This window comes from Nerophis ophidion, linkage group LG04 (assembly GCF_033978795.1).
Source record: "Nerophis ophidion isolate RoL-2023_Sa linkage group LG04, RoL_Noph_v1.0, whole genome shotgun sequence".
NCBI lineage: Eukaryota > Metazoa > Chordata > Actinopteri > Syngnathiformes > Syngnathidae > Nerophis > Nerophis ophidion.
In genome coordinates this window covers 53,656,285-53,679,889 of record NC_084614.1, presented here as the reverse complement: position 1 = coordinate 53,679,889, position 23,605 = coordinate 53,656,285, and the positions used below count along the sequence as shown (strand labels likewise).

General features: G+C 39.0%; 1 protein-coding gene across 6 annotated transcripts in view; it reads left to right on the top strand.

Moving 5' to 3' along the window:
• The window catches only part of LOC133551523 (serine/threonine-protein kinase PAK 3), a 62,433-nt gene that overhangs the window by 10,544 nt on the left and 28,284 nt on the right, over nucleotides 1-23,605 (top strand). For 5 of the 6 annotated variants that reach the window (XM_061898314.1, XM_061898311.1, XM_061898315.1 and 2 more), the window contains exons 2-3: nucleotides 20,597-20,790; nucleotides 20,892-20,992. In XM_061898314.1, coding sequence (XP_061754298.1) covers nucleotides 20,619-20,790; nucleotides 20,892-20,992 — 273 coding nt within the window. In that variant the 5' untranslated portion in view covers nucleotides 20,597-20,618. Of the gene's footprint in view, nucleotides 1-778; nucleotides 804-20,596; nucleotides 20,791-20,891; nucleotides 20,993-23,605 lie in introns of those variants that run through there. The other variant, XM_061898312.1, reaches the window with a different exon arrangement.

Here is a 23,605-nt window from a genome sequence, read left to right as displayed (position 1 = left end):
GAAAGGGAACATCGCACACTGTGGCTTCGCCTCCTTAGACGGTCTGTTTATTTTCGCAGCTGTAGGGAGGTGCAACTATTGTGCACGCCGCTTTCTGATCATTCACTTGTTGGCTTGTATATAAAATATCGTGCTTGGTCGGTTTTTCTGGCAAGGCAAAGCAGGGAGATTTACGATTAAAAATGCTTCAAAGCAATTGAAACCGTTTCAAGGGATCGTGCCGGAAAGTGTATTGGCACATAGGGATTGGAAATAAAGCAAACACTACTCAACAAATCGACTGAGATCCTTTGCAAAGTTAATGCTTCTCTATGGTCAACATTTTTTATTGTGGTGGTAGAACAAAACATGTACTGCGTAGATCAGGGATATTGTTTTGGGGGCCACATTTCCTGAAAGCTAAGGACTTGTACTGTCACCATTAGTCTTATTTTGTACATACAATGTATTCAAAAACAGCAGAGCACTCCTGTAAATGACAAAAAAAAAGCGTACTAAGTAAGACTAATGGTGACGGGAAAGTCCTTAGCTTTCAGGGAATGTGGCCCCCAAAACAATATCCCTGATCTACTCAGTACATGTTATGTTCTACCACCACAATAAAAAATGTTGACCACAGAGAAGCATTAACTTTGTACAGGATCTCAGTCCATTGTCCTCTACTGTATACATTTGATTTTGGTAAAAATTTTTTGTCATTTACAGGAGTGCTCTGCTGTTTTTAAAGACCTTCCATAGAAAAGCTTGTCACAGATCATCTTTCTGACAGCACTCGAGTGTTTTTAAGAATCTTCTGCAAAAATGTGAGTCTCTCACAAAATTTTTGAACTGAACTCACGTGCCACTCGTTGAATAACCTAAATGATGAAAAGAGACGACCTAAAGTAGAGCCTTGAGGAACACCATTAATATAACTGAAGACGTTGAAAAAATAATGATGACTGCATCTGAAGTGAACAAGATGCAGCAACACCTTAGTTACATAAATTACATTACGAAAAAAAATGTAACTGCCAAAAACAAAAGGAAATAAAAAGCCGTTTTGTCAAACACCTTATTTGTAAATCACAAGTTTGGACCCCAGTTTTGTTTTGTCTGCTAGCAAGGTCAAAGCAAGGATCTGCAAAAATGTTTGTTTCCTAGATTTTGAACTGCCAGTGCCAATTAAATAGTAATAGTGAATAGTGTGCATGTGTACCTAATGATCTGCCCAGTAAGCGTACTTTAGTTTAATAATTTATTGTGAGTTAATACACACACACGCACACCTAAACACTCCCTTTAGGGATGTTTTTAATATTTGGTAGATCTAGGTCACACACGTATCTCTTCTTACTAAATTTAAGCTTGTTAAGTTCTTGCTGCCTATCTCAGCTACACCCCCGCGACCCCATAAAAGGGAATAAGCGGTAGAAAATGGATGGATGGAAGTTATTGCTGCTAGATTCCCTGCACACTTTACACACAAACACACACACGCGCTTTGTTATTAAAATCATTGTGTTCACTAGCTTTGTTTTTGTGTCTCTGATGCACCTAACAACACTGCCACACCTTACACGGTTGTCAGATGGTGTCATTTGACGCACACCTATGTTCATAAACCAGCGAGTTGGCATGTCTGTGCAAGAAAATGTTGCGGATTTGTTGTAATTTCCTGGGTTAGTGATGCATCATCACCATTAATACAGTTGTAAAAAGTGTACAGTATAATAACTGCATTGTTTTTATGTTTAGTTTGAGCCCTTTTTAATATGACTCACGTTGGTACCAGACGTCACTTGTTGACAGCTTGGATGGCTAATTGAAACTGTGCCACCTGCTGGGCTGGAGGATTAATATGTTCCAGAGGCAGAGCCGCATTACAGTTGCAGTTTGAAGTGGGCTCCAAATTACATTTCCTTTCAGCCGGAAAAAATCTAGGAACACCTCTAACGGCTGGCACATGCCGCAAATAGTGGTTGAAGTATACAGAGTCTATAAACAAAGGTCTACATTTGTCACAATTAGAAACCAAAATTGGTTAAATTTGCCATTCAGTCCAAATAGATTGATTGGTGTTCAGGGCTGTCAACTGTATTGCTGCCTCGTGTGTGCACGTGACCTCTCCAGGGAGAGATATTTATAAATGTAAGGATTTAAAAGTTAATTTTGTGACAGAACCGGTAAGACCATATGCTAGACCAGGGCCTATAATCAATAAGTCAATTTATGGAACATTAAATTAAAATAACTTAATAGTTTTGCTGGCATCAATGAACTGCCTTGTTTAGTTTTATTTGTCTCTTGCTTCCAAAAAGGGTCCCAGAGGTTTCACTATGTGCATTGCTCTTAGGAACTGAGCAATAGCCTTCAATTGCTTGTATCCCGTGACGTGACTTCTTCCCGGAAGTAAAAACTAGTGATGGTTAACCAAGCCAAGATAGCTGTGGTGTATCAATGAGCACAAACTCATGAGTACGTGAGGGGCCTTTAGATCTTTTTGCAAAAAAATATACAGGCAAAAAATCTAAACTATGCAATGTTTAAAAAAAAAAAAAAAAGATTGGTTGAGTGAAATCAAGGATTAATCTGTTGGTGAAGTTTCCAGACGTGTTGAACTATTTTATCTTGTGCTCCAGACATCGTTCTACACAACAAAACATGAAAACTTGAAAAAAACCGGAAGCTTAAAACTTCTTTGTGTCCGGCTGGGTCAAATAAATTGGTATCAAAACTGTCTGGGATAAATCATGCATCAATTTTGCTTTGGTAAAGTGGCATTTAATGACTTAGCTTCGTGCCTCCAGCCATGTTTGTTGCCTTGTTGTTGTTGCACGCGCTGTTTATGAATACGCATGGTTTTTCCCCGTCTTTATCAAAATACTGTATAACTGTGGATCTCAACATTGTGTATAACAGAGCTATTCAACTGCAGAATGACTATGGCTCATTCAGGAAGCGCCTTCAACTATCTGCTACAAACTGCACCTTTTAAAGTGATCAAAACAGGCTCCATGATGGAATTATCCTCCCAGGTCCTCCATTAATACTTGTTTAATAAACGTTTTTTAATGTAATTTTTATTAAATAATGTCATTGTAGTATTTTCAATTGCTTCTTTTTTAATTATTGAAACAGACTATTGAGTTTAAGATGTTTTAAATGATCTTGTGGATAAAGTATTCGTTTTAATTGCGTTATCTAGTGAAGAAATAAATTTTTAGTCAGCTTTGACATTTCTTTTATGTCAGGCGTTCAATGTTTATATAATATCCAGCTGACTTGGCGTCATTAAAAAAAACAAATAGAAAAAATATTTATCGATGTATTCATCTGTCACAACGAGATTGTTAAATTGTTGGGTTTAAGTGCGTTACTTGATGATGGATGTGCGCCATCGTGCTATGGCGACACACGGAGCTAAATATTAAATGACAGACAGTCTGGTCTCTCACGGCAGTGCAGCAGGGGGTTCGGGGAAAGAGGAGGTTTTGGTGGTGAATAAACTAGTCTGCAGGGTGGACGGACCAGTTTTCACACTTTGTTTATTAAAGGGGAACATTATCCTACAAGCAAGTCAACTGAATCCTTAAAGTCTCTTAAAGGGACCAGTCAGATTAAACAAGGCCTTTCAGGACAATGTAACTTCATACATTTGTCTCTTATTTAAATTGTGGTCAAACCTAAAACAAATATCTTAGCAGCGACATAAAGTCACATGTATGTATATGTTTATGTATATGTAAATTGTGATCGTTGGCTTCCAAATAAGGTATGTAGGCATTCCAGGAACAGCCACAATCAGGTAGAACAAGATCAGACAGTGACATCTGGCTGATGGCTAATAATAGCATCCTGCTAACTGCGCCACGTGCAAAGAGGCGTCCGAAAGATAAACTCAACTACTTGCTGGACATTTTTCTTTGCTAATGTTCGAAAGACAAAAACATTCTCAGAAGCATTGTCAGGGGTCTGCCTGAGTGGAAAGTGTAAGCAGAAGCGCATGTCGCCATTGCACTATTTAGCTTCCCCTTTAATATTGTGTAGTCATGCTCTAGTTGGCATATGATGATAGAGTATAGGCTTTTATGTAAACACAGTTCAAAGATGTCAGCTTTCTCCAAGGCATGTGCAGCATTGACAGTTATTCGCTGTTTTTTTCAAAAAGGGTTGTCCTTTTAATATGAGAATTGGTTTGATTTAGGCGTGCCATGCAGAAAATAGTCAAGAGAAATTATTTATTTATTTATTTACATTTCAAAAAAATGTTTGAACAGATTGATTTAATTTGCAGGTGACATTTTAGGTTTTTTAACAGTCATGCAAGTGTAGCACCTCTGGTATTAAAGTATGAAAACAATGAAACAAACTCCCAAACATTATTCATGATAGTATGTTGCAAAGCAAAAAGGTAACTCGTCTCGCAAATGTCTGTGTAAGATGTTGGAGGGAATTCTTTAGCCCAAATCTTGGTCGAATTCTAAACTTTAATTTTGTTGACTTGTGGAGTTTTTATGTTATAGTGTAAACCAGGCCTATACAACTGGCAGCCCATGGGCCAAATCCGGCCCGGGGATGACACCATACTGGCCCCTGAGCTCAGATCAAAACTTGGGGGACATTTTTGCAGCAAATTCCTAAAAAACAATAAAGTCTGTATAAGTGGGTGACAATCACGTGACCTGGAGACACATACGGGCACTTTCGGGGTTTCAGACGATGGTCTTAGCCTCCGGCTACTGTTAATTTACATGAATAAGTGCAGATTCAGGCTCATTGGGAAAAGTGTTGAGGCAAATATAAAATTGATCATGAAACAAATATTTTAAATGGGAAGGAGTGGATTTTTACACTTTAACAAAAAGATTTAAAAAAAAAGATTCAAACCATTTATCATCACTGAGGGGTTGCTGATACCACGTAACACCTGACGCTTAAGGCATTTAGAGAAGAAAAGATTGGAGGCACATCATGTTGTTACATCTGAGGGGTCCACAAATTGAGCTTTAATCCATTGAGACAAACCTGAAAGACAAAGTTGAATTCATTCGTTCATCGGTAAGTAACGTATTGGATTGACATAATGAGTGTTGTGCTGCTGTGATTGTGACGCTAATGAGAAAAAGGATACATTTGTTTGCAGTTGATTTCCTGCTACAAATATTAGTCTCATCTACAATTCATGTCTGCAGCTGTTTTTTTTATGGTGTGAAGTGAATTCTGTTTCATTATTTAGCTGTGTAAGTCCCTGTTGTTCAGCGTGAATGTTCGCGAACATTATCAATATTATAGTATGTTGTTGAGCCTACAAGAGATTCATTTGTCTAGTTTATTAATACTATTAAGGACATTTTGTTGATACTAACAAATACCAGCAAAGACACTATAATGTGGTCATCCGTGTCGAATAAAGCACTTGGCTTTCCTGCACAACAAATACATTTTTAATTCCTTTTATGAACATCGAGAAAGAAAATGCAGTGGACTGGACCAAAAATCACACTTTCTTAAGACTTAACATCATGTTAGTTTATTTGCACAACCAATTCGTCATAGTTATATTTAGGCATAGCAACCACAACAGAACAAAAAACAAATGTGATGTATTGTTCTTTACATTTAATTCTGCTATCAAACACTACTAATAGAATAAAACTCCATTGCATCACAGAAAGTTTGTCAAACAAATCAAATGCTCAAAAAACATTTTACAGAGTAAATACTGCAGACACAAGATTCCACAAGATGATGAAGGTGATATTTTTAAGAGCCATTCCGTTCGATGCACTTTAGTTTTTAACTGACTTGGAAAAAAAAAAAAAAAAAGCAAGATGGCGGCGCCCGGACGGGCTGCGACACTGCGGTGCTCTTGCTAAAGATGGAACATTTGGCGGAAATGCCGGACAGTTCTGCAGACTTCATGGCTGGCTCGCATCGTGGTCACTCCGTGATCACGTACGACCGCCAGACACTTCTGGATATGGACATATCGGGCCGTTTTGGACTGATAGACGCGTGCGTGCTAAACATGCTAACTAGCATGGGAATACGTCGGCGGCTACATCCAGCGGCCTGTGAAGCAGGGGAGTCTAGTAGCAGCGGGGGCCGTCTACGGAGCAGACGCCAGCGGTGTGATCGGAAACGCGGATGCCGAGCGTGGCTTAAAACAAAGCAGAAGGCTAATCCCCACAGAACCGGTGGCCATGTACTGTTCGCCTGTGTATCGGCTGGGGACATCTCTGCGCTGCTGATCAGCCTCCGCTTGGGATGGTTTCCTACTGGCTCCGCTGTGAACGGGACTCTCGCTGCTGTGTTGGATCCGCTTTGGACTGGACTCTCGCGACTGTGTTGGATCCATTATGGATTGATCTTTCACAGTATCATGTTCTCATATGTTCTCATAGTCATCAGTATCATCAGTATCACAGTATCATGTTCTCATAGTCATTATTGTCACCGATGTCCCACTGGGTGTGAGTTTTCCTTGCCCTTATGTGGGCCTACCGAGGATGTCGTAGTGGTTTGTGCAGCCCTTTGAGACACTAGTGATTTAGGGCTATATAAGTAAACATTGATTGATTGATTGATTGACTTTATTACCTTGATGAACCATTTCTTCCGGTACTCTATGAAATCTCTCTCCTATCTCTATTTGAACGACTGGAACACCCGAGATCAAAACAGCAATACGGCATTTAAACTCTACACTCACTTTCACTTGTTTTATTGCTACGCTCAAGCTGCTTGACTGTCATGTGAATTTAGCCGCCAAGAAGATAAACGGCTGTGACGTCATATGTAACCCTACTATAAAGTAACTATATAACAGCCAATGGGTTCCAAACTTATTATTTACATAACTGAGGTGTTCCTCTAGGCACCCCTTTAAGTCTTCTCCTTTTTGGCAGTAACATGTGTTTTTTAACTAAGGTGTTGATGTAGCTTGTTTATTCCAGATGCAGTCATTTGTCATTTAATCAACTTCTTTAGTTATACTAGTAGTGTTTGTTTTAGGTTCCATTTAAGATCCTCTCTTTTTAATCAAATGGACAATTCAACTAGTGGCCTATGAGTTCAGTTCCAAAAATTTGTGAGAGACTCACATTTTTGCAGCAGATTCTTAAAATCATTGTTTATTTGATTAGCTTTTTTGCAGATGGTCCTTAAAACAGCAGGACATTCCTCTAACTGACAAAATAATTAGACAAAAATCAACTTTGTACTATAGAGGATGCTGGTTGTCCGGAATAAACAAAATAAGGCAAACAGTGAAGGGAGAATTGCGACCCCCTCGTCCTTAGCTTTTAGGAAACATGGCCCCCAAAATAATTTAGTTGAATATCTCTGCTGTAAACTGTTAACCCTTAGATTCTGTTGGGGATTTTTCGTCCTTTCAGGTAGCTCAAGCTTTTTTATGTTGTTCTCGCCATTTCTTGGTCATAAATTGCTGACAAATTGTACCAACTTCTCGGGTTATATCCTCAGCCATTAACTTTCCAGGTAAGATGCATGATTTATGACTTAGAATAAACTTACAGGGAGCAAGGAAGCGAGGAAACAGCAGACCACTCGATGATGTAAACATAGAGTCATACAAAAGTGATCACAACGGTGCTATAAATAGTTTGTCTGCGTTAGCGCTTATAATAACAATATCACTATTACTTGGTTAACATTCAAGTCACAACATGTAAATGGAGTATTGTTGGTGATTTTGGAATGGTATTTATCGGAGGACCTCCCATTGACTCCACTCTAAGCAGACTTTTATTTAAGTGTATTTAATATTTAGAATGCATTGAAAAAAATGATTTTTCATAATCTTTCATAATGATTGTGAATGATGGATAAAAGTTTGAAAAAAGTGCACTTCCCCTTTAAGCCCAGTGTCCGTTAAAGGTTCTCCAAGATTCATGTCCATCACGTGCAAGTACAGCATGATTCATCCATCCATTTCCTACCGCTTGTCCTGTTCGGGGTCCCGGGGGATGCTGGAGCCTATCTCAGCTGCATTTGGGTGGTAGGCGGGGTACACCCTGGACAAGTGGCCACCTCATCGTAGGGCCAACACAGATTCAAATAGTGCTAAATCTAAAGAGAGCGTGTCCAAATCATGGCCATGAAGCATCAGGCTTACAGCATCAACCCCTCCACCCCTCCACAGCGAGGCCATTACTGGGCCGCCACCGACACAAGAAGAGGCTCTTCCTGTGTTAGCCATTCAAATTCGGCATTAATGTTTGAAAGGCGCGGTCCTTACTGCCGGATTAATATTTCATGTGAGGGAAATGTGAAAACATCCCCATTCGTATCTGTCTGAGTGTCAGAGTTGTTTTTAAATACCCAAACCAATCTTAATCTCTCATTTAGAAGGATTATACACAAATTATGGGCCAAAATGCAGGCTTGGCTTGAATGATCAAGTGAGGAGCTTGCCTCTGTGGGTTTGAAGAATGGATGACTGCACAGTAAACGGGTCAATGTTTTTATGTCAGTGATGTCTAAATACTGAGCAGGGCTGCTGCAGCCATCAGGTGATTATAAAAAAAACCCGCTCAGGAGCAGCATCAGACATTTGTAGCGAATACATGTGTGTCTTAAATCGAATACTTCAATGTGTATACTGTATACATTGTGTACTTACTTTCTAGGGGCACATATTTTAACTGGTATTGTGTCGCAAAGCCATTACTGTCTTACCATCAATGGCGCTTGCACTATTTCTTCTGCTTTATTTTCTGTTTCCCTTTTTTTTTGATTGTGAATTATAACCGCTCAAGTTAGTCCCTCCCTTTTGGCGGTGGGCGATGCTACAATTTTCGACATCAATCCAATACCAAATAAATACAGGGCCAACATACTTTTTTACTTAGATTTTTCAGAATTATTGAATGATTTTGTGATTTTTGCCTTTTTATTTGTTGATCATTCATGACTATAATCAGAATGGAACACAGGACAAAGATTTCAAGTAAACTTTTTTTTTTAATCTGTACACTTCTTTGTGAACGAGTCATATCAAATACTATAAAAATGAGACCATTACCTCCCTGCTTGGCACTCATCAAGGGTTGGAATTGGGGCTTAAATCACCAAAAATAATTGTGGAGCACGGCCACCGCTGCTGCTCACTGCTCCCTTCACCTCTCAGGGGGTGATCAAGGGCATGGGTCAAATGCAGAAAGTAATTTCACCACGCGTAACTATGAGTAGTACTTTAACTTTAAAAATGTAGCATTATAGAATGCAACAATACAAGACATTGTAACCATATACATTTTTTTTATAAAGTATTCACCTTTTATTACATACAATATATTGAGAGAATTTATGGTTATATAAATCCTCTTGTATCCAGTGACTTATTCTTTGAGTTTGTAAACAATGTGTAAGCACACAACAAAACAGAAAAAAACGATCATGAAAAATTGTGACAATAAAAATAGAAGAGGAGTAAAAATATTGATCTCACCATGCTAGTATCGATTTAGTATTGATACTACCCTGGAATCGTTTATAGCCATATTTTGATAGATCAGCCCACCCATCTGGATACTGACAGTGCACTGATTTTTGCCGTAATTGTCAGAGTTAACACACTTTAAGAGTACGTATAAGTATGGAAGTGTGCAATCTTAGACAAAGCATCCTGTACAGGTGGTCATCCTTTTACGACGGCACGTGGTTATGTACTCCCATAAATTGCTAAACTGTGGAAGGACATCACATTTCTTCTTTTTAGTTAACTTTTTAACTATACCATCCATTACGTGTCTCAGGTGTGAGACAGACTCCTCTGGTGGCAGCGCCTAAAAGAAAAGGAAAAGGTGAAATTAGACATTGTAAAATGGGTAAATCAGCAAAAACATAAGTCGCATGCCGGGCTGGTCCAAGCAGCTCAAATGCCGCAACTTTCATCAAGGATGAACACAATATTGTTGATTGGACATGTGAAATAATATTCTACTATGAAATTAACCATAACATCCAAGCAGCCTAGTAGTGTCATTTTTCAGACGTTCCCTTCCCAATAAGTCTGACTCTTACCTCATCCTCTTCCTGTGTGCAAGACAAGCAGTTGTTCTGTCTGAAGTTTGTCAATTCTTGAATTAAGTCTTTTTATGACTATTTTGTATGTCCTTTATGCGTGATTAAGATGTTAATTTAGTATCTGACTTATTCTTACAGGACCCCATGGTTATAGATATGGTAATCCACCACCAGAGTTATGTAAATGTTGTTAATGTTCGATTGCTGTGTGTTTTTCTTCTCCTTGCCTGTGAGTTGCGCTGTTTTTGATTTCCCATATACTGGAGGCTTTTATGGTGTGTTTCGCCTCTATAATGTCTGTACATTTAGACAGTGTGATTTAAATTCAGCCTTATTTGATGCAAATCTAACTCTCGCCAGATCCTTGTAGTTTGCTGAGCTCCTCACAAGGATCTGGGCTTGAAGGCAATGCAAACTCCTTCCCATCCATCCATCCATTTTCTACCGCTTATTCCTTTTTGGGGTTGCGGGGGTGGCGCTGGCGCCTATCTCAGCTACAATCGGGCGGAAGGCGGGGTACACCCTGGACAAGTCGCCACCTCATCGCAGGGCCAACACAGATAGACAGACAACATTCACACTCCCTTTCACACACTAGGGCCAATTTAGTGTTGCCAATCAACCTATCCCCAGGTGCATGGATCGCCGGGCAGGATTTCATAGATGTGACGTAGCGCTGAAGCGACTGTTTGATTCAAACAACAATGGCGGAACGCAGCGAGGAGTTGTGTGCTGACATATATTCTTTGCACAAACGACATCGGTTGTCTATTGACATTGCTGCGTTGTTTCAGTAAAAGTTCTTTAACTTTTCGCTCTGTCGTTATCCAATGTCGGCGTCACGTGACGATGATGAGCCCGTGTCCAAAACAGAACAGTGATGCTCTCATCAGCCACGGGCTGATTTGGATGTGAGTGGTTGAAGTAGCACATCATTAAAGATAACGGAAACGTGGTTTATCCAATCACATAATACTGATTCTTTTTACAAGACCCCGCCTTCTGAAATACATCTCCTATTGAGAAGTCCCAGATCCTTGTGTGGAGCTCACCGAACTACAAGGATCTGACGAGAGTCAGGTTAATTCGATGGAGTCTCGACAAGACATCAGTGCTAACCTCGCCCCTTTCTCCCAAACTTCCGATCAGATCTCACTCTGCGAGGTGGTCAAAAGAAATGTGTTGTATGTGGGTCTTTGCATTGTAAAATTAGTTGAACCTTGTGTTCAACCAAACTCTCTTTGAACAAACAAGGTTTAGTTGTGTGTTTTTACTAAGTGTGAGTTCTCATTTATCTGTTTTTTTTGTATGTCACAAAGGAGGACATGCATGAGCCAGAATGAGGTACATGGGAATCGTTTGCATGTCATCAGAGTTGAAAGTCAAGTGGTGTTGCTACTATTGATCAATTTTTGTTCTAATTGGTGAGTGGTTAGGGAACCCTATTGATCGAGTATCGGTTACAGTTGACGTATTGTTGAAGCCACGGTGCATGACCGATGATTTCACAACGATGTGAAGTAGGTTAAAAGATGTCAGTGAAAGGTGAGTCACTTTGCAGTGTATAATATTTTCCTGTTGCTGTTGTAGAATGTAAACATTGTGACACACTGGAGCAGGAAATATTATTTAAAAAATACTTTCATAAACATTTAAGAAGTTAAACAAGAAAAGTCAAACAAATTATGGGTATCTTCCATTGTTGTGCTTTATTTTGCGCCAGGCACATCTCTTAATCATTTAATTCAGTGGTTTCTTAAGATTTTTTCACCAAGTACCACCTTAGAAAACACCAAAGTAGGCAAGGCAAAGCAAGGCAAGTTTTTTTACAGCACAAATTGTACAAAAGGCAATTCAAAGTGTTACAGAAAATACATAAAAGGCAAAAATAAAAATATTTCTAATTCAAATCAAAAACCACAATAATAAAAATTAAAAAAAAACTATCAAAATGTATTAATATTTATCAAAAAGTGTAGATAAAATATTTTCATTCGACATAATTAAATAATAGTGCTTTCAGCTTGGATTTGAACATCACCAACATCTTCAGGAAGACTATTCCAGATTTTAGGAGCATAAAACTGAAATGCAGTTCCACCATGTTTGGTCCTGACTAGGCACCAACAGGGACCACTTCCCGAGGTTTTCAGAGCTCTAGGTGGTTCATATGGTTCTAACATGTCAACGATGTACTTTGGCTCAAGACCATGAAATTACTTGTACACAAGGAAAACTGTTTTAAAGTCTATTCTTTGAGCAACAGGAGGCCAGTTTAGTGACCTAAGCACTGGACGGATATGGTCCATTTTCTGGTTCTAGTCAGGACTCGAGCAGAGAATTTGAATTTACTGCAGCTGCTTTACAGCTCGTTTAGAGAGCCCAGTGAGAAGGCCATTTGAATAGTCCAACCTGCTGGAGACAGAGATATGGATTAGTCTTTCTAAGTCTGATTTAGACATCATTCCTCTGATTTCGGCAATGTTTTTCAGGCGGTAAAAAGATGCTTATGTTATTGACTTAATGTGGCTGCTAAAGTTCAAGTCTGAGTCCATTATAACCCCTAGATTTCTAACCTGATTACTAGGTTTCAGTGAAAGGGTCTCAAGGTGACATATAATAGTTTACCTTTGCTTCTGTACTACCATAATGGCCAACATTAGAATAGATGTAGTTCAAGGTGTTATTTAGCGGGTATATTTAATATTTTTGGCCACTGTAACATTACACACAGTTTGAACAGTAACACTGTGTTTGGATATGGGAAATTAAAACACTGTACTTTAATCAAATGATTTTTTGTTGTACCACGAGATGGTGCCCGCGTACCCCCTAATTCTAGGGGATCTTTTTAAAAACATTCTGTACAAATAAATGCTGGCTGTTGCCCAGTACACAACGCAAAGTAGGCTAACACGAGGTGTGACGTGACGGAACTTTAAAACCCTGACATCAACTCCATTTAACACCTTTGGGATGGTCTAGAACTGACATTGTAATGTTATGCTGAAGAAAATCAAAACTGTTTTCAGCGTCTGCGTGTGGACGACGTAAAAGGAGAGTTATTGCTTGTCCCCTGTGTGATGACATCACTATTGTGCGCCATCATTTCCACTCTTGAAAAGTATGATGGAAACACTGGCTTGCTGGCTTTAATCATACTAAATAACCTATTTTTTTAAAGTGTAAATATACTGCTACTTTTGCTCTACATTGACAAAAATTTGTCGAGATTTATTTTTCTTGCTGTGACCCACCATGTACGCTACAGTGCCACCTCCAGAAATGACCTCACGGACGCTTCTGATTGGCTAGAATTGCCCTCCAGTCCCGTATTTTTGTGCTTGCGTAGAGACAAAAATTGTTTTTAACAATACACATTTATGGATGGAGATTTTTAAACACTTTAGACATCACAAATGTGATTTTTCTTCTGAATGGATACACTCCCAACAGTTTTTTTTTTAAAAGTATCACTCTTAATGTGTATTCCTAGCTGTCGTTATACCTACATACAGTAGGCCCTGCTGACTTGGGACGCTCTTGGCATGTTTTTTAAAAAAAAAAAAAGAAAAATATTATTTACGGCTCAATTAATAGTAGTAATCAGACGGCAACAGATCACTGGGTGAAAAATATGCAATCCATATAGCACAAGAGAGGAGTACCAAATGTGCCTCTTTTATGGGCACCAACCAAATGTATTTGGTTATACAGGGTATCCAGTTACGTAAAATCCAACAGTAGGCCAGCTCAAAAACTTGGCGAGAAAACGATCACTCAAGCAGCATTCACGGCAGACTCAGCCAAACTGCTTCCAAATAATGTTACAATTTTCCATGCCAGCAAAGCAAGCACGGAAAATGCTAAAAAGGCTACACTTTTCCAAAATGTACTAGGTTGATGCTGATTTACATTGAGTTTTCCATATACGTGCTACGAAATACAAACCCTGTTTCCATATGAGTTGGGAAATTGTGTTAAATGTAAATATAAACGGAATACAATGATTTTCAAATCATTATTCGACCCACATTCAATTCAATATGCTACAAAGACAAACTGATAAAACATTTTTTTTTGCAAATAATCATTAACTTTAGAACTTGATGCCAGCAACACGTGACAAAGAAGTTGGGAAAGGTGGCAATAAATACTGATAAAGTTGAGGAATGCTCGTCAAACACCTATATGGAACATCCCACAGGTTTGCAGGCTAATTGGGAACAGTTTGGTGCCATGATTGGGTATAAAAGCAGCTTCCATGAAATGCTAAGTAATTCACAAACAAGGATGGGGGAGGGTCACCAATTTGCAAGCAAATTGTCGAACAGTTTTAGAACAACATTTCTCAACGAGCTATTGCAAGGAATTTAGGGATATTACCATCTACGGTTTGTAAAATCATCAAAAAGTTCAGAGAATCTGGAGAAATCACTGCACGTAAGCGATGATATTACAGACTTTTGATCCCTTAGGCGGTACTGCATCAAAAAAAGACATCAGTGTGTAAAGGATATCATCACATGGGCTCAGGAACACTTCATAAAACCATGGTCAGCAACTACAGTTGGTTGCTACATCTGTAAGTGCAAGTTAAAACTCTACTATACAAAGCCAAACCCAATTATCAACAATACCCTGGCTGGGCCCGAGCTCACCTAAGATGGACTGATGCAAAGTGGAAAGGTGTTTTGTGGTCTGACGAGTCCACATTTCAAATTATATTTGGAAACAGAGGACGTGGTGTCCTCCAGAACAAATAAGAAAATAACCATTAGGATTGTTATAGGCGCAAAGTTCAAAAGCCAGCATCTGTGATGGTATGGAGGTGTCTTAATGCCCAAGGCATGGGTAACTTACGCATCTGTGAAGGCACAATTAATGCTGAAAGGTCCATACAGGTTTTGGAGCAACATATGTTGTCATCCAAGCAACGTTATCATGGACGTCCCTGCTTATTTCAGCAAGACAATGCCAAGCCAGGTGTTACAACAGCGTGGCTTCGTAGTAAAAGAGTGCGGGTACTGTCCTGGCCTGCCTGCAGTCCATACCTGTCTCCCATCCAAAATGTGTGACGCATTATGAATCGTAAAATATGACAGCGGAGACCCCGGACTGTTGAACAACTGAAGCTCTACATAAAAAATGAATGGGAAAGTATTCCACTTTCTAAGCTTCAACGATTAGTTTCCTCAGTTGCCAAACGTTTATGGAGTGTTGTTAAAAGAAAAAGTGATGTAACATAGTGGTGAACCTGCCCTTTCCCAACTACTTCGGCACGTGTTGCAGCCATGAAATTCTAAGTTAATTATTATTTGCAAAAAAAAAAAAGTTTATGAGTTTGAATATCATATATCTTGTATTTGTATTGCATTCAACTGAATATGGGTTCAAAAGGATTCACAAATCATTTTATTCTGCTCCTATTATATATAACACAATTTCCCAACTCACATGGAAAAGGGGTTTGTAGCATAAGGGATTTCATGACCCTGCGTTGACGTAGCCGAATGCAGCTGAGAAAATAATATACAACTGTACAGCAAATGTAGCATAATCAGCTCATTTTCAAATGTTACATAAACAAATTTAAAAGTATTATCAAACAATTAACACATTTATATTATATTGACACACACAAAAGTACCAAAAATTGGTACCATTGAGTATTGACTCCCAAGTGCCAGGAATTGGTACTGTATCTATTCTAATGTGAAAGGTTCTTTTCTGTATATAGAACACGGCCTGTACACGTGGGGCTGTAAACAGTGTCACCGGACACACCAAAACTATAGAATGAGACTGATAACAAAGTAAAATAACTTCTGTGAGTCACATTAGATGACAGGTGAAGAAGTAGTGGTTTGCTTGTCCACATGACAACAGCACCCTCTGAAACCTGTTCTCAAAAAATATTGTTGCATAGAACCCAAAACGCTGTTGCTATGTGGGCGAAAGGCGGAAATGATACAATACTTTACTGTTACGACCTAAGGACGTTCCTGTGTCGACAAAGCCCTCGTATGCACGTGATGTATATTTATTTGTATCTGCTCAAGCTCTCCCCAGCTATCTTCTTTCGGGTTTCCAAAAGATCTGGAGTTTATGAGTGGCATTGAAGTGCTACAATTTTGGTTTGTGACAGTTTCTTGTTTTGAACCTTATTTAACAACAGAACAACGTTCTGCTGTGGAAAATGTTCACCTTGTTTCTGTCTCGCTGAGTGACCAGCAGGATCGGCATCAGGTTTTGATTGCCGGGCCTGAGTCAAAGTATTCTTGGTCGCACAGGTTTTGGTCCGAGGTACATTGCCATTTACTGGAGCGAGTTGTAACGACAAGCCATTAATATGTCATTGTAATATCAGATAGCGTGAGCAGATAGCGCCAAATTCCAAGGAAGAAGTAAGTAAAAATAAATTTCTTGGGAAACACTGTTCTTTGAAATATATTTGAGGTCTGCATTGGCAAACTTTCTTCCTTTCCAAAGCTGCTCTGATTAGATCAGCAGGCTTCATGCCAGGTCTTCTCCTTGTCTTCTCGTTGAGCTGAGATTTGACACCTTTTTGTGGTGAGAAAATGTTTTTTCACTGTTTCCTTCTTGGTGCAAGTGACATCATAAAACTCATCCTGTCAATCAACTCTGTCTGTCAAAGCTTGTCTCAGAGCTGCTTTAAAAGTCACAGTCTGTTTTGTTGGCCATTGATGTTAGAGAAGCTCTGTCTGTATAGGCTGTCCTTTCAGAATTTTTGTATTTCGAGATAAGAATATGCCACCTCACTCTCTCCCTTAGTCCAAGTCCATACATTAGGAGTGCACACTCGACATTTGGCATAAGTGCAATTAAAATGCCCAAATATAGTGGAACCTTGTTAAGTCAAGCACCCTAAGGCTGTACAACTTAAACGTGGGCAAGACCTCAGCTTACATCACAAGATCTTAGATAAACCAGCATCAAAGGGTTAATGCTGCTTTTTCTTTAAGTTTTGTGTGGTGTCATGTATGACACCACACAAGTTTATTCGTAACTTTATACCAATTAATAAAGTAGTAATTCCTCATTTTTGTATTTTATTAGTAACAGGAGTTGACTTATTTTTAGACGCTATCACCTTCAGATTCCCCCTTCGTCAATAAAGTAAAAAACAAATTTTAACAATTCAGGGTTTCCCACAGGACTGCAATCTATCAATGGTAGCGGAATGCTCGGAAGACAAAAAGTGAGGAAATAGTATGAAAATCAATACAAATATGTTTACAACTACTCATGAACTTTTTTTCTTTTTGTGATTGGTGTAGCGTTCACTGCAGGACACGCTGCTTGTTGAGAAGAACAATACTTGCATCATGTAAGAGTTGGGATGTATACCAAGTACTGATTCCTAGTTGGATCGATCTAGGACCGTTAAGATTCTGGACAAGTTATACGGCTATCTGTATTTTTTGTATCCAGCTGACCGTCATAATTATGACAGACTACGTTTCGAAATCTGATTTTTTTCCAGCTGACTTTTTACACTACTTGTAAAATGTGAACTTTATCAGACTCCAGTGTAAAGGTGCACAGGCACCAATGAGGCGCCGATGTGGCCCAATGTGGCCTCGACGTCACTTAAAGTGAAAACAAAGGAAGTTGACCGAGTCCGTAAATGAACAAGGTAGTCTCTACTACTACAAAATAAAATACAATTTGCCACACCTTAAAATTTAGTGTTTTTTTATACGTGATAATACATTTAAAAGTAATATAATGTTTATAACGTAGTATATTTTTAAGATTTTAAGGTGCTGCGTGGCGCAGCGGGAGAGTGGCTGTGCGCAACCCCAGGGTCCCTGGTTCAATCCCCACCTAGTACCAACCTCGTCACGTCCATTGTGTCCTGAGCAAAACACTTCATCCTTGCTCCTGATGGGTGCTGGTTAGCGCCTTACATGGCAGCTCCCTCCATCAGTGTGTGAATGTGTGTGAAAGGGTAAATGTGGAAGTAGTGTCAAAGCGCTTTGAGTACCTTGAAGGTAGAAAAGCACTATACAAGTACAACCCATTTATCATTTATTTATTTATTTTTTTAAGAGGGTACTAATCTTCTTATGGCTATTAGGTAGAGGCAACACAGACATCAACGTAAAACTACGTTAGCTTTATTTTTCAACTCACTTTTGTAAACAACTCACGCAATGTACTGACATGTAAGCAAATACGCTAGAGCGTCAAATTATGGTCTTTCAACAATCGCTATTTCTTTGGAATCAATATATATATTCATATATTACATATAGCCTATTATTTGCGCACAATTGAGTAGTGATGCACCGAAAATTCAGACATCTAAAGAAGACTTTGCTCACCAAAACCGGATGTTGTGATGTTGTTCGCACGACGAAAAAGTCACACACGGTAACATTGCGTTTAGACTAAAGTTACATTTGAAAAGACCAGATTCCAATGGGATTTGGACAACATCCTGATGTGGCCTGAATCTCATGCGAAAACATCAGATTTGAAGCACTTTGGAGTGTTTAGACTGGCAAGAAAACATCTGATCTGCATCACGCTCACATTCACCTAAGGTGCCGCTGCTATGCTTAAAAAAATACATGGTAAGGATCTGATAATCAGCTTCGAATAATCACACACAAGAAGCAAAAGTTTGTAACACAAAAGTTAGTTACACAACAATATTTCCTCCCCAACAGTTCCTCAAGTCATGCACGCTAGTAAGTCACTTTGAAATGAATGTGTAATCAACTGTCCTACCAGACAGATTGATACCAGTAATCTACAGGCACATTTTTATCCACTTAAAAAAGTGAAAAATTTCGTTAACAGGTCTATAGTTGCCATCTGATGTTACTCCATTTGCGTGGCATCAAGACACCTTTAATGCACAACCACCTATAATGCTAATTAATTGTATTGATTTATGTCTGATGTATCATGAAAAAGGTCTGTGCTCTGCACGTGAATACCATACATAAATATTATTACCAGCTGAGTGTAATTTTAATAAATAGAAACACAGTGTTGGATCCGTGTGGTCTTAACAAGATGATGACATAAAAACTGCATTGCACCTTGCACTCCAAACAAAGTTGACTTGTTTAAGATTTAAAGCAGGTGTTGATACTGCTGTAAGACGTTCATAGATGTTGCTGGTAAACAACCTCGTATGGTAATAAAATGGTAATATAAATGCTTTTTTCACATGTAATTTAAACCATTAAACCACATATAATACCGATAAGAGTATGGATGAATACTGGTATCAATAAGAAATATCGATACAATCTTAAGAATATACATGCCTGTGTAAGAGTATCCAAACATTTCCAATAAGACCAGAAAAACTTGCTGGATATACACATTAACTTTCTTTTTTTTCTTTTTTGGGGGGAAAAATACCCAACCAAAAAAACATTTTAAAAATGTCAAAATATTTGCTAAATATAATGACAAAGACAATAAATTGACAACACTGATCCTCCCTGCTATGTCTTCTTATTCTCTGGCAGTCCTGGTGCGTAAAATGTGTGTTAATAAACAGAGTTACAATGCAGACTAGTTGTAATGATAAGCTACATTCACCGATATTTGAATGTGTTTATAGGCGAGGAAAAAATGTACATGTGGCAGCCTAAATGTATTCCTGGTGGACTGCCACAAATAAATTTATGTATGGGAAAGACTGAAGTTTAGAATGTTTCCTTGACCGTTACAATTTTTTTGATAGTCATAGTTTGGAGATGATTTTTATTTACTTACTTAACTGGAAATAGTTGTTTTGGAAACGGTATAGTATACTGTAAATTGGAGATGGACTGTGTAATTTGTTTTCTGTTTTTAAAAAATGAGGCAACAGAAAGAATAGGACAGTTATTGTTTGTGTTAGTAATCTGGTTAATCTTAAATTATCATTTTGTCACAGGCTTATTCACCAGTTCTTTTGGAAATACAGCCACTTTGTTTAGGGCTGCAGGGACAGGAAAAATATTTTTAGGTCACTATGAAGGCGACTTGTACGCTGTGTCAAGAACTCAGGGTTGGCTTTTGTTTGCTAATGTAGGTCGGCCATGCTGGCCAGCTTTTCTGGGCCAGTCGTGCTGCACATCACATGATGGGCTTGGCCTCAGGGCGAGGCAGCGGAGGAGGCCGTGTGCTCGGATGTTTGGGAATCCTTAATGGCGGAACTTTGGTACAGGTTGTCAGATGTGGGACATTTTAATGCAAAAACAACAAATCAGCTTTGCAGGAGCATCATGGCAAACGCTGTGGAAACAACATTCCTGCTGTTAGAAGGCTTAAAATAGGCCAAACTACTGCTACAAGGATCTGAATACAGTATGATGGGGCTGACATGACAGTAACATTACCCCAATTGTGCTGCCTCAGAAATCGGTCGAGTAGAGAAGGAACTCCCAAGTGTAGCACGCTGCCATGAACGGACTTTAACACCATTTGGTGTGTGTCACAACATAAGAAACAGGAAGTGCTGTTGATCTGTTGAGGCGACTCGCTCCACGATACACTATGTTATGCCAAAACCTTTCTGTCTCTCTTCCAGGACGTTGTGAGTGCTACTAAAGATGTCTGATAGTGTCGATATTGAAGAGAAACCACCAGCCCCTCCCTTGAGAATGAACAGTAGTTCCCGAGACTCTTCATCAGTGAATCCTGCCTCTAAACCGCTTCCAATGGCTCCCGAAGAGAAAATCAAGAAGGTGCGCCTGCGCTCCATCTTCCCTGGAGGAGATAAGAGTGAGTTCCTAATGGCGCATGTCACCGCTCTTTGCTTCACTTCTACCACAAAATATGTGTAAAAGAATTATTAACTGGCTCATGTTCATGATGTTGTTTAGCAAACAAGAAGAAGGAGAAGGAGCGTCCAGAGATATCCCTCCCCTCCGACTTTGAACACACCATCCATGTTGGCTTTGACGCAGTAACAGGAGAATTCACAGTGAGTGTCTTATTTCACTTGAACAAAACAGCAGCTGATGCACATTTCGAAACATCACACTTCCATGAGGAAGTTCCATGAGGTCATCTGATAAAAGGTTCCAGTTGAGTTCCGGTGCTGTTTTGAAAGCTGCATTCAAATATCTTCTACAGCAGGAGTTCTCAACCTTTTTCACCTCGGGCCCCAACTTTTCCGCTACTGAGAGGCCCGGGTCCACTCAAATATTACACTGAATTAGTAACCTTACTCTTTTTTTTTTTTTTTATCTTACTCAATAATTAGATTTAACCTACTTCCAGTTTAATAGGACAAACCTTGTCAATTAAAATGAACCCTGTGTTAATCACACATATTGTTATCGAGGCTTAGGTCACGCTCGTTACATAAATAGATACTAATCAAATAACCTGCAAATAAAGGGACTCACAAAACTGACAAAAAATATATTTACATACAATTTTGCAGTGCTGAAATTAATACATTTTACCTAAATGAATAATAAATGACAATAAAAATATGTTTCCACCCATCCATTTTCTACTGCTTGTCCCTTTCGGGGTCAGGGGAAGCGAAGTCAGTGTTCCAACACAAGAAAAAAAATACACAAATTCGGGGTATTTTATTTGAACAAAGCTAAATTATCTGCCAATAGAACAAGAAAATTTGGCTTCTCAAAACTTTCCAAAACAAGAAAAAATTGGCTAACCTCAATGAACCAAAAAATACCTTAAAAAGGTATATTCTCACTAATAACAAAAGCACTTTTCTTTGTAGAAAAAAAAGGGACATTTTTGCTCAATATTTTGAAAAATATTCTTAAATTAAGTAAATGCTGTTGCCATTATCTTGACATAATGATATGCGCTAGGATCATGAATTTTTTTTCATGTTTGAAGTAAGAAATTATTACTTTAAAAGAGTAGTTTTATACTTTTGAGTGTTGATCACACAGCTTTGCAACAGTTGATATTCTAGTTTCAAGCATGTTTTACTCAATATAGATCATAAATTTTCAGCAACAAGCTGCAATATTTCACTGAGATCATTTAGGACCAAAACCCTTAAAACAAGTAAAACACTCTAACATAAAATATGCTTAGTGAGAAGAATGATCTTATCAGACAGAAAATAAGCAAATATCACCCCTTTTTGAGATACTTAATCTTACTTAGATTTCAGTTTTTGCAGTGTGGAGCCTATCTCAGCTGCATTCGGGCGGAAGGCAAGGTATACCCTGGACAAGTCACCTCATCGCAGGGCCAACACAAATACACAGAACACATTCACACTCACATTCACACACTAGGACCAATTTAGTGTTACCAATCAACCTATCCCCAGGTGCATGTTTTTGGAGGTGGGAGGAAGCCGGAGCACCCGGAGACAACCCAACGCAGTCACGGGGAAAACATACAAACTCCGCACAGAAAGCTCGGGATTGGACTCAGAACCTTTGTATTGTGAGGCACATGCACTAACACCTGGTCCACCATGCTTGTTAAATAAAAATAAAAATACAGCTTCAGATTAACCTAATGATTCACGGCTAAATCTTATCGATTGAGGGGGCTGTAAACGATTTAGCCGAACTGGCCACTTCTCGAATCGCATATCCAATTGCATCGGTTTATCATTAACAACCCTAAAAGGAATCTGATAGGGCTTCCGAGCCAAATTTCAAAGTACATTTTTGTTTTTCCATTTCTGCTCTCTGTTCGTTCCTGTGACTCAACATCAGACAGAACGCAGCAGCTACAGTATGGGCTGAGGGTGACACAGGACAGATGTTAATGGCGCGATTAAGAAAATAAGTCCATTAAAGAAAGCTTTTGTTAACTCAGTATTTTTGCGTTACGCCCTAATTAAAACCTATCGACATGACGTCAGTGCAAGATAGCGGTGCTCTGTGTGGCTTTAGGAACACTCGCTTTGATAGTCTACTTTTTTACAATCAACCTTAAAACTGCGCGAGTTGAACACAAGTGCTGTCTGTCACCGGCTCCAAATGAAGGCTTTTTAAACTCACCCAAAATAAGGACACCACCAACTAGGGCCGCACGATTAATCGACATTGAATCGACATCAAGGATTTAATTAATGCGATTACGTTACCGCAAGATGCAAATATTTTGTTTTTGTTTTTTTCCGCCGCATTCGCCGGCATTTGAGTGACAGACATGTTCAGAATTGTTGAGCCTCGCCTTTGTTCCTCTCTTGCTTCAAACTGGGAGAAAGAAGTCTCACTCTGTGCATCGCTATCAGCACATGAGTGCGTTCATCAAACAGTAGAATTAACTGACCACATTAAGCCCTCTTTTCAGTCAAGCCCAATCTTTGTCTTGGATGTGGAAGACGCCAGCTTACAAACACAGGAAGCGCGGACAGACAGACTCCCTACTCGCCACAAAGTAACAAAAATGAGGAGCAAACAATACGAATCCAAAGTCAAATGTCCCTTTTTTGGTAATATTTCAGCTTCAAATCGGATGGGCAATATTAGCCCATCAACACGGACCAACAAGCGAGAATGCCGTCATCATGTGATGGCAATAAACAAAAAGACAACAGCCGACCTACTTTTTTTTTACTTGTTAAAAAAATGCACTTTAAGAT